This window comes from Topomyia yanbarensis, chromosome 3 (genome assembly GCF_030247195.1).
Source record: "Topomyia yanbarensis strain Yona2022 chromosome 3, ASM3024719v1, whole genome shotgun sequence".
Lineage (NCBI taxonomy): Eukaryota > Metazoa > Arthropoda > Insecta > Diptera > Culicidae > Topomyia > Topomyia yanbarensis.
The window spans coordinates 275,276,905-275,292,452 of NC_080672.1; the positions used below are offsets into that span (position 1 = coordinate 275,276,905).

Below are 15,548 nucleotides of genomic sequence, written 5' to 3' on the forward strand. Positions count from 1 at the left end.
GACATGCTGACATCTCTTCCCTCTGTTATATGTTGTTTCCGTGAACGTGAAGTCGGGTTCGGAGGTGATATACAAGAGATGTACCACCAAATACGTATCAGAAAGGAGGATCAGCAGGTTCAGCGGTTCTTGTTTCGAAACGACCCTTGCTCGCATCCGGAGGTATATGTAATGGACGTTGCTACATTCGGCTCAACCTGTTCCCCGTGTTCCGCTCAATTTATAAAAAATAAGAACGCAGACGAATTCTCCACACAGTATCCGGAGGCATCGAAGGCCATTGTGGATAACCACTATGTCGACGATTATTCTGACAGTACCGACACTGTGGGCGAAGCAATATGACGGGCGAAAGAGGTACGTTATATTCATTCTCGTGGCGGTTTCGAAATCAAAAACTGGGTAGCGAGTTCTAGTGAAGTCCTTCAGGCTCTGGGTGAAGCCAAACCAGATCAGCGAATACACTTTAACGAAGACAAGCATACGGGGACTGAAAGAGTTCTAGGAATTGTGTGGAATTCGGAAAGTGACGAGTTTTGTTTCACGACAAGGTTACGTAATGAGCTGATGCCCTTTATAACGGGTGAGCAATGGCCAACCAAAAGAGCAATCCTGAGTTGTGTGATGAGTTTTTTCGACCCGCTAGGGCTGATGGCCCCATTCACTATCTATGGAAAGATGCTCATACAGGATCTCTGGCGAACGGGCTGTGAATGGGATGAAGAGATAGATGAGGAATCAATAGCTAAGTGGAAAAATTGGATAGGACGCTTGCCGGAGATTGAACAAATTAGGGTACCTCGCTATCATTTCGTGAAAGGGCAGGAGGCGGACTACAGTACTTTACAGCTGCACGTATTCGTCGATGCCAGCTCAAACGCATATGGGTGCGCATCGTATTTCCGGATTTTGGTCGCTGGAAAACCGTATTGTTCTCTCGTGATGGCGAAGTCCAAGGTAGCTCCACTAAAGCAGCTGACGATTCCATGACTGGAGTTGCAAGGGGCGGTGCTGGGATCCAGGCTGTTAAACACCATTATCGAAACACATTCACTGCCAATAAAGCAACGGTACCTCCGGACGGATTCTAGAACTGTTCTTTCCTGGATTCACTCCGACCAGCGAAAATACAAGCAGTATGTTGCTTTTCGAATTGGAGAGATCCATTCTCTTACTAATCCGGACGAATGGCGCTGGTTACCAACAAAGCACAATGTAGCAGACGACGTGACTAAGTGGCAAGCGGGACGCCGATTCGAATCCGACTCACCATGGTTCCAGGGGACAAGCTTTCTAAATCATTTCGAAGAGCTATGGCCGCAGCAACCGCAAGTGTTGGAGGAAATTCGGGCAATAAATATGTTTCACGATGTCTCAGCTATGGAAGCAGTTATTGACCCCCTCAGATTCTCTAAGTGGAAGGTTCTGATTCGAACTGTAGCTTGCGTGTATCGTTTCATAACAAACTGTCGACGAAAGATAGCAAAGCTGAGTATTGAAGCTATTCCAGTACCAGAAAAGGTGAAAAAACTCGCAAAAGTAAAACATCCAGTTGTCTTTGTTCCACTAAAGCGTGAGGAGCATCAGAAGGCTGAATCCTATCTATGGCGAGTCGCACAAGCAGAAGTATACAAGGAAGAAGTGAAGATTCTACTAAAAAATCAACAACTTTCTAGGTCAGACCGTCATCGACTAGAGAAAGATAGTGAACTTTACGACAAATCTCCTTCCTTAGACGATAGCAACGTTATAGGAATGGAAGAAAGGACAACTAATGCTCCGTTCATTCCGTTCAAGTTGCGTTGTCCAATTGTTATGACGAAGGGACATCGCATTACTACGATGCTAGTGGAATATTTCCATCAAAAAATGGGTCACGCGAACATTCAGACTGTTGTGAACGAGATGCGACAGCGATTCTGTATTAAGCATCTCAGAGCAGAGCTGAAGCGCGTAGCAAGACAGTGTGTACGGTTTAGGATCAGGAAGACTAACCCAGTGATCCCCAGAATGGCACCTCTTCCAGTTCAGCGTATTACTCCCTATAAGCGCCCGTTCAGTTACACAGGTATCGATTATTTCGTGCCGGTGCTTGTGACCGTAGGGCGTCGAACAGAAAAACGGTGGATTGCCCTCTTCACATGTTTAACAACGAGGGCAGTACATCTTGAGGTCGCCCATAGCCTGACGACTCAAGCATGCGTTATGGCGATAAGGCGGTTGGCCTGCCGGCAAGGAACTCCACTTGAGTTTTTTTCAGACAACGGAACGAATTTCAAAGGTGCGAGTAAGGAGATTGTAAAACGTATTTCTGCAGATTGCGAAGAGGCGTTCACAGACGCTACAACTAGGTGGAACTTCAATCCATCCTCGGCACCCCATATGAGCGGGGCATGGGAACGATTGGTACGCTCGGTGAAGGCAGCCCTCAGCGAGCTAGATGATGGTCGGAAGTTGACGGATGAACTACTTCTTACCGTGTTGGCGGAAGCAGAAGATCTTGTCAACTCACGGCCGTTGACGTATCTCCCAGTGGAACTAGGAATGGAAGCAGCACTAACTCCAAATCATTTCCTGCGTTCATCTGTGACAGGAGATATCACGCAATCGGTGGCAAAAAGCAACCAAGCAGAAGCGCTGCGGGACTCATACAAGCGGTCGCAACATCTTGCGGACCTGATATCGAAGCGCTGGATATTAGAATACTTGCCGATGTTGAACCAGCGAACTAAGTGGCACGATGAATCGGATCCGATTGAAATAGGCGATGTGGGGTACGTCGTGGATGAACACAACCGTAAAACCTGGATTCGAGGTGTCGTTACTACTGTCTACAAGTCAACAGATGGCCGAATAAGACAGGCTGCTGTAAGAACTACAAAGGGAGAGTTCAAGCGACCGGTAGCTAAGCTGGCGGTGCTCGAAGTGAGAGATCGTAAATCTGGCTTCAAGGCAGAGCCAACACCAGTGTTACGGGGCGGGGCTATGTAAGCACCGCAGGGCACTTTGCGCATACCTTTTTGGTGCACTATCTTGATTCGAAATATCAGAGGTCGCTGGGAAGGGAGAAACGGAATATCATAATTGTCAAAAGGGAGCATAGAAAGAGTTAGATGGTAAACAAAAAGTAAAAATTGATGAAAGTGGTTCAAAAGTTTTTCGGATTGAAATTATATTAATTAAAGCGTTTGAAGGCAGTTGAATTATAGCTGTATTTAGCGAACGATACGTTTAGATTGTAAGTAAACCAGAGTTATAATATTTGGGTGAATCGGTTTACCACTATAACATTTTGTGTCCGATAGGTGAATTATATTTGCTGTACGAAGTCCTTGGTTTTTGAAACGATAAGTACAAAGACTCACCTCGTGGTATCCCTGCACGTTGCAGTTCGGTACCTGTAAGTACAAAATAAGAAAAGAATATAATTTAGAAAAACCCAATTTGATTAAATTTATACAGATTTCGGTGATTGAAGGAAAAGCTGAGGATTAGAAAAAAGAGAAACTATTCATGTAAGCGAATTATTCTGAACTAAATGATTGAATATTTAATGATTAAATAATGCTTGCAGTTTTAAGCTGCGCGAATACGGCTGCTATAAAAAAGGTTTGTGATTAATCCGAACAAGGTGTGAACGCCTAAAGCAACTGGCTAGTAACAAGCATAGGCGTGCGACGTCCGTAATAGCAACGTTGAGAAGTTTAGCCATGACAGGAAACTCGGCGTACAGACAGGAGATCGAGGTCAATAAGCTTACAGCGATCTATGTAGCTTGGTAGGTTCAGTGGGTCCGTCCGTGGGAGTGGATGAAGTGCGAAACGAGCAAATTTGCGCTGAATGGCTTCAATGCGTTGAATATCGTTTGGTAATAAGGTGTTAAGACAACATTGCCGTATTCGACTGTAACCGGACCAAAGCACAATAGAGTGCTTTTAAACAATGTATGTTGATAAAGTTCTTAGTGACTCTAAAAATGAATGCTACCAGCTTAGATGCCTTAAAAAACTATTTCACACCAAGTGTTGATTATGTTCAAAAATATTGACCAAATAGAGTCATTTGTTTCGCCAAATAATATACAGCAGCGGTTCTCAACCTTTTTCGTACCACGGACCCCTTAGAAATTGCCCTGGGTTGCTGCGGACCCCCACGGTTGAATATCGATTTTGTATGCTATTAATATGTTATTTACAGTTTGCTAGGAAACAAGAATTGAAATTCCAATCTGCACTCGGAAAATATATTTTTCTTCGTGGACCCCCAGCAATAACTTCGCGGCCCTCTAGGGATCCGCGGACCCCAGATTGAGAATCATTGAATACAGCATACCGCCGAATGCAGCAACGTTATAGAGGTTGATTTATTTATTTTTCTACGATGGTCTTACCCAGAAGCAGCTAAACAAAGCCCACCTACTATAATAAAAAATAACACTTCATCATCTTATGCTACATCACAAATGTTTGTAAAACCAATATCTACGGACCCGCCAGGAAAAAATATTCACTCAACAACAAATGCGGCCAATTCCTCCGTCAACCAGCAATAAAGAAGCGAACGCCGAATTGGACGGATACACAATAGCGACCAATATAAATAGTTAACAAACAAGAACATTCGATCGTCAACAGCACGAAATGGATTTGAACGATAAAGCGAGAGATGGCAGACTGACTGATCTTCAGTGCAGTGTAGCGAAAAATGCAGCTCCACACAAGTTTCTCAGCGATGGCTAAACCAATTTGCACAAACTTAGTTCGAACGCTCTCATCAGCTGACATTGAATTTTTAGTTGATCTGAATTCTAGCTCCGGAGTTACGGGTTGAATAGAGCGGTCACACAGAAATTTCCCATATAAACTGGCACCACCTTGATGTCTAAATAAAGCAACTCATATTGAACTGGATGCAACATTACTAAGATTCGCGGGACTTGATCACTAATGCCCAATCAAAGCTTTGGCGACATTAGCACCTTTGTGACGGTTCTTGATGCCCCCGAGGAACCTGCCGAGTTTCCGAGTTATTGTCATATCTATTTCTTCAACTTGATTTAAAATGGAAGATACAATACTCCCATTGGCAGCTACTGAATCATTAAGATCTGACGATTAAGATGTTGGTTACTGCGGTCTCATAGGAATGTTCCATATAAACCGGTAAAATCGTAATACCTCAGAAGTTCAAATCTATCGAAATGGACATCAAATTACTTCGATTTGTAAGTCTAGATCACTGATGGCTAAACGAAGAATAGATTATCCATTATCGATATTCTAAATCCTTCAAATTCATGCATTCATATTTATAAATAAAACCTGCAAAATACAATTTTTTCAAATATCTTTCAACTCAATATGATTATATGCTCATTTTTATTTACCAATCGATTTAACTTATTGTTAGTTACCGTCTAGAAAAAACAACAATAAATTTTAATAATCCATTTAAAGTTATTTGCAAAATATATGAAATTTCAGTACAACGTTTAATTTTGTAATATTTTTTTTGAGCTTCAGTTGTACTGCATATTGTTCAACGAATTATTTATTTGGAACTACGCGGGCACATAACCGACACTTCAAGCAGTCCTTAGTTTTTTCTTTGTTTTGAAAATCGGACTCCATAGGGTTGAGATATTATCCGTAAATTTTACACGACGCGACCGCTCGTGTTATAAATTTAAGCGCCTAAAGATTAAGCTTTAAAAAATTGAATTAATTGCCTGCAACATTGCGTACAGACTTCGTTTTGTTTATATCCATTTTAGAAACACTTCCCCTAGGTGGGTATATCGATTCCCTTGCATAGTTCTGTTCGGCATGATTCAATTCTTGTTTAACCAAAATCGCCAACGGTGCGTATCTAAGTATATCTGCAGGCGTTTTCTGGTGAACGAAGCAGTACAACGGTTCTACAACTCGTCGCTGTTGTGCTATCTTATGACAAGCGCCATTTAGCACATTTCGAGAAAAGCATTCACACGTGTCATAGTTGTGTATTGATGACAAAATTTGTTTGACGTGTCATAATCATGCATGAAAATTTTTCCATACAAATTAAGCATCAATTATCTTTGGCTTAATTTGGTCTATAAATAATCGGCTAGATGCATTTTAAAGGAAATAAGACAGGGAATCTAGAAAAAATTGTAATTTTTGGCTACAATGTTGCCAAATATGCTGTATTTCCAGTTTAAAAATTAAATTGTATTTTTCTTTCCATTCGTGTATTTTTATTTTGAAAATGATAATGCCACTGTGTTTCTCAGACAGTTTACATAGAAAACCATCTAATACATCAAAAGAACTTGTGCCAATCCCCAGACGCAGTTATTTTAGGCGAAAATCGCAGAATTTCTCAGCACGTTTCTCGTTATATATCAGTAACCAAGCAGAATGCAAACATTCTGAAAACGCCACTTTGAAGAGATTTTTTAGGCAAGTAATGTGGCATATCTAACTCAGTTTACAGTTTGTCATAAGATAGCACAACAGCGACGAACTGTTCTACACATCGCATAGTGTAGCTTTCAATACAATAAACCTGATCCAAATTATTTTGAAAGTGTTTTGCTTAACAAAACACTCGTAACATAATAAAAAATGTATTGAAGGGTTTGAAGGGAAGAAAAGTTTTTTTTTTACTTTTCTAGTTGTTAGATTCGTATTTTTAGATAAAATAGATGAATAATTAAAATAATGTGGATGGTACTGAAATGAAAGGTGTACGGAACTTTTCGTAAAGATTCATCATATTTGATGTCGGAAAGGGCACCGTGACAATCCGATTAAATTAGCTAAATTTGCACATTCCCCACATAGCGAGTGTTTTGTACAATGTTGGAATAAAATCAGAATTTTGGTAAATACGGGACACTTTAGGGGACGTTCTACCATTCGGGACAAGGTTTTGAAATCCGGTACTATTCCGCCCAATCCCGGAAGTCTCGTCCCTTTGGATAAGCTTCTACAAAAATACCAAGTCTGCGAAGGAGTACGTTTTTGATTTGAGATATGTTTTTGTGTTAATTGGGGAGTTTTTTACGCTTAAAATGGACTTTTTGTGACTTTCTTTATCAAACACTAAGCAGCAGCATTCTCAGAAGCCCATCGTCGGCGCCAGCTCTTTTGAGAAATGAAAGTTAGTTCGTCTAGGAAATTTTAAGTTTGGTTACACTACTTTGTGCAGTATTTTTCAAAAGTATGAATGTAATCAAATTTAAGAATTTAGTAAACATTTTTGCATGTTAAAGAAATATTCCCCTAATCACGAAGATGTGTTTTTTGCCTTTCTCAATAGAAAGGTATTGCAATTGCAAGGTATTGCAATTGCGACGTTTTAACGGAGGCCCGGAGGGCCGAGTGACATATACCATTCGATTCAGTTCGTCGAGTTCGGCAAATGTCTGTGTGTGTATGTATGTGTGTATGTATGTGTGTGTGTATGTGCGTCTGTGTGTGTGTACGCGAACACAATCTCACTCATTTTTCTCAGAGATGGATGAACCGATTTTTACAAACTTAGTCCCAAATGAAAGGTGCAACGTTCCCATAGGCTGCTATTGAATTTCTAATGGATCCGACTTCCGGTTCCGGAATTACAGGGTGATGAGTACGATCACGCAGAAAATGTCGATTTTAAGAAATTCTGCAATGAATGTATAATGGTGAAAATTTTTCCAAAATGTGACCACAACTGCTTCGATTTGTAGTACTAGGTCATTAACAACCATTCAAAGTCTCTTTGGCCACATTGGCCACCATCATCGGTTCCGGAAGCCCCGGCGGAAGTATCTAAATTCAGAAATAACAGTCACATCGGTTTCTCGGAGATGGCTAGACCGATTCGGCTTAACTTGGTCTCAAATGAAAGGTATTGCGTCCCCGTAAATCGCTATTTAATTTCATCCCGATCCGACTTCCTGTTCCGGAGTTACAGGCTGTGGCGTGCGATCACATAGCAAATTGTGATTCAAACCGATACTCCGATGAAAGCAAAAAAGGTAAAAATTTCGCTAAAATGTCTCTCAAACAACTTAAATTTGCTGTTCTAGGTCACCGACGGCCAACCAAACTTTCGTTGACTACATTGACCACGATAAATGGTTCCGGAAGTGCCCGGGAAAAGCGGCCATCTTTCAAAATTGACGAACTCACATCAGTTTCCCGGAAATGGTTTGGCCGATTTTCACAAACTTAGTCCCAAATGATAGCTATAATATCCCCACAGATGTCTATAAAATTTCGTACGGATCGCTTATATGGGTCCAGAAATATAGACTAAATCGTCCGGTCATATATGAAATTCCCATATAAGTCGGAACTCTAATTTTTTTTCAAAGGGAGGACCCCATGAAATTTCAGAAATCGAATTCGTATTTTTGATGCCAAACATCTTTAAAATGCATGAAACGTCGAGATTTTATGTTATCTCGAAAAATTTTTTTTTATAAAAATCGACTTTTTGGGACTTTGCCGATTTCGCACCTTTTTGCCTTTCTCATATAAAGAAAGGCTATGCAATCACTGTAAAAATCGACTTTTTAACCGAGGCCCGGAGGGCCGAGTATCATACACCATACGATTCAGTTCGTCGAGATCGGCAAATGTCTGTGTGTGTGTATGTATGTGTGTGTATGTGTGTGTGTATGTGTGTGTGTGTCATTTAAACTCACACAATTTTCTCAGAGATGGCTGAACCGATTTTCGCAAACTTAGTTTCATCTGAAAGGTATAACGCTCCCATAAGCTGCTATTGAATTTTTAGTTGATCCGACTTCCGGTTCCGGAGTTACGGGTTGAAGAGTGCGGTCACACAGCAAATTCCCATATAAACTGGTACCACCATAATGTTCAAATGATGTAAAACATATTAAAATTGATGTAACATTACTCTAGTTTGCGGGTCTGGATCACTAATGATCAATCAAAGCAGCTTTGACCACATTGGCCACCTATGACGGTTCATGACGCCCTCGGGGAACCCGCCAAGTTCCTAAGCTAATATCACACCCATTCCACAACGAATTCACTACCGATTTTTACGAACTTAATTTCAAATGAAAGATACAGTAATGCCATTGACTGCTGCTGAATTTCATTCGGTTCTGACTCTTGCTTCCGGAGTTACAGGGGTGTTAGTAAGGATACACTGGAATTTCCCATATAAATCGGTACAATCGTAATACCTCAGAGGCTAAAAACTATTGAAATGGTCACCAAATTACTTCTAATCGTAGATCTAGATCACTGATTGCCAATCAAACATTCTTTGAATATATTGTCCACTATCGACGATTCCGGAAGTCCGGAATTCCGGGCATATTCCACAATTAAAGTCACATCGGTTCATCGGTGATGACTGAACCGATTTTCTCAAACCAAGTCTCAAATGGAAGGCAAAATATGCAGCTGAGTATTGCGTAGCCGCCCCTTCCCCCCCCCCCTCCCCACCTTGCCCTTACACCTCCCTCCTTCATCACTCCCCTCTTCTTGGATCACCCTCATGCCCAGATTTCCTTCATCCACCCCGTATACCGAAATAAGATGAAGGATTTCTGACGCATCCTCCACACCCACTCTACTAAACCCCCATTCCCTACACGTTCAAACGCATTCCACCAACCTTTGCAAATTATAATCACATGAAGATAACATTGAACTCATGCTTATTAAGCTAATTAAATATTATTCTTTTGCCTTTCTTATATAGAAAGGTTATGCAATTGCTCCAAAAAGCGACTTTCTAACCGAGGCCCGGAGGGCCGAGTCTCATATAACATTCGACTCAGTTCGCCGAGATCGCAAAATATCTGTGTGTATGTATGTGTGTATGTGTATGTGTGTATGTATGTGTGTGTATGTGCGGATTTGTTAACAAAATGTCCACATCGGTTACTCGGAGATGGCTGAACCGATTTTTACAAACTAAGATTCAAATGAAAGGTATAATATTCCCATAGGTTGCTATTGAATTTCATTTTCAACCGACACCTTGTTCTGAATTACGAGTTGAAGAGTATGGTTACAAAACAAAATTTGTTGATTTTTCCAAATCAGTTTCTCGGAATTTTCTGAACCGATTTTGACAAACTTAATTTTAAATGAAAGGTCCATCAGCTGCTGTTGAATTTTGTGTGGATCCGAGTTCTGGTTCCTGAATTACAGGGTGATACGTACGATCACGCAGCAAATCCCGATTCTAACGAATTCTGCGATGAATGTAAAAAGGTGAATTTTTTTCCAAAATGTAAACACAACTGTTGAATTTGTAGATCTAGGTCCCCAACAGTCATTCAAAGTCTCTTTGGCCACACTGGCCACCATCGACGGATCCGGAAGCATCCAAAGTCAGAATAACGGTTATATCGGTTTCTCGAAAATGGCTAGATTTGCTCAACTTAGTCTCAAATGAAAGGTGTTGCGTCCCCAGAAACGGATATTAAATTCCATCTCCATCCGACTTCCAGCACCGGAGTTACGGGTTGTGGAGGTCGATCACATAGAACACTCCGATTCAAACCGATACCGCGATGAATGCAAAAAGGTGCTCTTATATATACTTACCAAGTGTAATAAGAATGAAAGACATTTCCATAAAGTTATATTGTACGAACCAGCTATTAAATCATAGTTTGGAGAAATGAGAAAGGCACAATTGCACCTCTAGGTGGATTAAAACAGGTTTTTCAGTTCAATATTACCATGGCTGTTTTTTCTTTTTCAAAATTTTAGAACTCGAATAATGATTGATTTTCCTGTATATAGTTGTCATGTGATGTATAATAATAAAATGTAATATATGCATTTAAAAGTTTTTAATGAATATAAACAACGCACACATTCTCGTGATTCATGATTGAGAAAAGCACAATTGCACCGCTAGGTGGATTAAAATAGGTTTGTTACTATTGTAACAGTTCTTCCATATCCTGAAAAATATAAAATTGGTTAAAAATTGCCTATTATTTTCAAAATTGTTTAAAATACGAAATCGGCGACATTTGGCAGGTTTTATTTTACTAATGTAACAAGAAACAACTGGTCATTCGTATTATATATTTCGTTAAACCGGAAACTACCCAAGCAACCATAAGTTCGGAAAATACTTAAAAAGCACACTTCTTAGTTCACATAAAGTTCTTAGCGAACTTTCAATTTGCTTAAGCTTTAATTAATCATGAAAGCTTCTTAAGCCGCTATTAGAAAATAAAACGTATAGCAAAATTACTTAAAACGAGAAGCTTATGAAATTCCCTTATACAAACTTTTGGTTGCTTGGGTACTGGAAAATCAACTTTTTATATTTTAGGTGCTTTTCAAAATTTTGAGTCTTATTGACATTAGGTATGCGTCTACTATGCTCTGTAAATATGAAGGTTATTTAATTTAATTAGAAATAAATAATATAATTCTACAAGCCTTCTTCCATAATTAATTTTAATGGCTGCTATGAATAAAAATCGCCTCAGACCATTTTAAACTTTTGAATTATACTCACAATATTTGATTATAATCAATAATTTTATTAAGTTTAGTATTTTTGTGTTTCGAAGTCATCTCGTCAGTAGCTAGCATCAACTGGGTGTCTAGTTAGACGGTGTATCTAAACTAGTACCCAAGTTTGCACTAGTTAGACACAAAGAAAACCAAACAATTCATACGACATATGTGAACGTCTAAGTATCTGTGTACTAGTTTAGAAACACCGTCTAACTAGACACCCAGTTGGTGCTAGTTACTGAGATGAATTTGAAGCACAAAAATATTAAACTTAATGTAAGTTAGGTTTAATTTTTTTACCCTTAATGCGGATATTGGTTTAATCCAATATTCCCTTTTGGGAATTAATATTGCATAATAATTTTATATTATCGAATTTTATTTTAGAACGTTTATTTTCTTTTAATTGGAAGAATTAGTTTTGGGAATTGGGAATACTAAAACAACATCTTGTCTTCGAATAATTATATTCTAAAAAACAGAACAGAAAAAGCGGTACATTGCATTATCGTAAATACTTTGTTCGCGATCCTTAATATGGTGCATATTTTTGCTGAAGGAATAAAGTTACTATCTCATTTATTTGAAAAGTTAAGAACGATTTTTGTTGAAAAATAAGCCATTTTTAAAAATAAAATCCACTCTCATAGTTTTTTCACTCAAGACTAAGAAAGTTTCGATCTTTCAAATGAAATTGACAGATTGAAAATCTATTTGCAATCTTCGAAGATCTATATCTTTTAAGAAAACCATTTTTGTTTTGAAAATCGCTTGTAACTGTGAAAACTCAAGAGATATAAACTTCGTTGCTTCGGCAAAAATGTACGTCTTCCAATGCTCCACAAATTTCTTGGACGAGAAATCAACACATAAAAAGATATTAAAAGAAACTTAATTTTTCAAGAGCCACTCTACCTTAAATAATTAAAAAATCATAATACAAGAACCATTAGAGACAGTCATATAGTTTGTCCAGCAATGTTGTTTACATTTAATTGTTTCATTACTTTGTAGAACATTATGTAACTAAAATTTACATATCTAAAAAGCTGATACTTTGAACACCCTAACCACAAGGACGACCGTAACGAAACTAATATAAAAAATCGGCTAAAAAGTACTATAAAGTTTGCCAAAGACACTATATCTCTAATAAGTAGATACAGAACACTAGATTAGGATTGTCGCTAGTGTTCCCATTGTTTGTGCCTCGGAACATGTTTGTTTTGCTTCCGGTATATATCTGTCAAAGTATCGAAAGTCTCTTTAGTGAAAGTCTTTGGTCAGCGCTTTTGGTACAGGCAGAAAAATATGGCTTTTAACCACAAACCGTTTAGTTGAACTTCAAATTGAGTTTGCCTATTTTTCATTTCAGTCTCGTTTATTCTGCTGTGATTTTTATGCATTCAAGACCGAAAACGTCCAATGCATAAAATTTGCAACAGAATAAACGAGAGGCAAACAGAAAAATGATGTGATATCTGCTATGTAACAAATTTCTATGTGGCATACTACTATAATTTCATTAATTTTCCCATGATATCTATGCGTGACAGATAATTTTTATCTGCTACTACAAATTGCAAAAAATTATGTGTGAAATCAATATATTCAATATAACGAATTTTCTCGGTGTAAATTTTCGACTGTTATTGTTATGAAATGAAAGAGTTTGTATATACCGCACAAGGAAATGAAAATTCGTCAAAATTCAGTACAGGTTTAGATAATTTGTGCATTCTAATTAGTGAGAATACATCAGCCAATAATGACCATTGTGTTGGTGGCTAAAAGGAACAAAAATGATTCGTCGCTATGAAACGACGATATAGGATTATTTTTTTGCTTTTTTTTATTTGGCCCATTTGACAGGTATATCCCGGGATCAAAACAATGATGTTCCTACCACTGATGCCAGCGACAATCCTAATCTAGTGTTCTGTATCTACTCTCTAATACCACCTGTTTGGGCGCAAACTGTTTTGTCTTCCTAAATACGGATTTGGGACCATAGTGCAGTGAGACTCCATTCAACATGGATAACAGATAAACTGTCAGCACAATTGCATAGTGTTAGGCTATTTTATTTCACTGAACAATGACGATGCGTAAAAATATGTTGTTCGAGATTCACGTCTCCACTATACCCCATCAAAAGTATCTCACTGCACGCTATGAAATACAGATCTACTTTCTACGAAAATTCTTAGTTTACCTTCTTTAGGTGTTAACTTTTTGTAACGAATAAGCTGCTAGCGAGTCATATTGACCTCGATTTCGAACGCAGTTTTAAGACACATTTTCATTCAAATTTATATAAACTTGTACCCAAAATGTGTATTAGAGTTTCAATTTTCAGTTTATGGTAAATATTTCCGTTTTTGACCACGTTGGCTAGTGAGAATCCGTGCTGAATGGGGGTCATGTTTGGCATACATAGTAGTCTGTAGAACAGTCATCATACATCACAGGTTTATTGACCAAATACTTATAACAAAACAAAAATAAGAATGTATATACACTCAAGTTTTTTTTACGCGGTTTTTTTTGCGCGGTATTTTTTTACGCGGTTTTTTTTTACGCGGATTTTGAAATTTACGCGGTTTTCATTTACGCGGATTTTGAAGTTTACGCGGTTTTCATTTACGCGGATTTTGAAATTTACGCGGTATCCATCAATGAGGTTCCCCTTATCGCAGATTCTTCAATTTAAGTGGTCTTCATTTACGCGGATTTTGAAATTTACGCGGTTTTCATTTACGCGGATTTTGAAATTTACGCGGTTTTCATTTACGCGGATTTTGAAATTTACGCGGTTTTCATTTACGCGGATTTTGAAATTTACGCGGTTTTCATTTACGCGGATTTTGAAATTTACGCGGTTTTCATTTACGCGGCTCGTATCCCCCGCGTAAAAAAAAAACCTGAGTGTACAAAATTTGTATATGATACGACCGATCTTGGACGTTCCGGATTTCGATTCCTATGCCGATTCTCTCGGAATAATTGTATGTCTCACAATATTGAACAAGCGACAATGTAGTTATTTAAAGAAACTGATCCCAAAAATTTGTAAAAAGCTTGAAAGTTTATATAAAATTTCGTCTAAAATGACTCAACTATTGGTCCTGGATTCTACGTGAAAATCATCCAGAAGATCCGGAACATCCGTATAATTGGTAAATTCATGAATATAGTTTTAGAGCTCTGAAGTTTTTTTCGAAAATATTTGTTGCACTGGCATAAATTCGTAGTTATAACTGGAAAATTTGCCACTTAATGACTGTCCGGAAAAACACCCGCGCAGCTGCTATCAAAAAATCTAAAAACTCTAAGACAAGGTTCATGAATTAGCCAGTTCCACAGATGTTCCAGATCTTCCGGAAGATGATTATGTAGCCAAAAAACATGAGTAGGTAATAATTACGAACTCGCTCAAATGAGAATTCAAGAAACACAAAAAACCCATGGTTCTACAACCAGATTTTTGAATTGATCAGTTCAGCGAATGTTCCAGATTTTTCGGATGGTCATTATGTGACCAATACGGTAATTTTTTCACTCGAAACTAGAAATTTATGCCAATGCAACGTGAATAAATGTTTTCCAAAAAACCGCAGAGTTCTTGAAGTAGATTCATGAATTAGACAGTTCTTCGGATGTTCCGGATTTTCACGTTGAATCCAGTATTTGAATAAGAGTATCAATATGATTTTAGATGGGATTTTATATAAGCTTTCAAGAATATTACAAAACTTTGGGATCAGTTTCATTGATTGACTACATTGTCACTTGTTCAGTATTATAAGAAATACTCAAATATCGCAGGAATCAGCATTGGAAGCGTAATGCGGAACATCCAAGATCGGTCCAATCACGGACAAAACTGATACATACATTATTTTTTTTGTTTTGGTTGTGTTTATTTCTAGTATTCTAACAATAAACTTTTGATTTATGATGACGGTTCTGCATACATGCATGCCAAACGTGACCCCATTCGGTACCGATTCTCGCTGGCCAACCTGGTCAAAAACGATA

The 15,548-nt window shown here is 38.4% G+C and overlaps 1 protein-coding gene across 1 annotated transcript; it reads left to right on the plus strand.

The window, feature by feature from the left end:
• The first annotated feature begins 678 nt into the window (after positions 1-678).
• LOC131687937 (uncharacterized) lies at positions 679-2,991 on the plus strand. Its single transcript, XM_058972035.1, has 2 exons — positions 679-957; positions 1,123-2,991. Exons 1-2 carry the CDS (start codon positions 679-681, stop codon positions 2,989-2,991), a joined length of 2,148 nt encoding a protein of 715 aa, XP_058828018.1.
• Positions 2,992-15,548: the final 12,557 nt, after the last annotated feature.

What these genes read in the sequence shown, in the direction of transcription:
- LOC131687937 (XM_058972035.1), top strand. Translation starts at nt 679, where the DNA reads ATGCTCATACAGGATCTCTGGCGAACGGGCTGTGAATGGGATGAAGAG. An exon ending in TCGTGATGGCGAAGTCCAAG is followed by an intron (nt 958 to 1,122) that starts GTAGCTCCACTA and finishes CACTCCGACCAG; the next exon opens with CGAAAATACAAGCAGTATGT.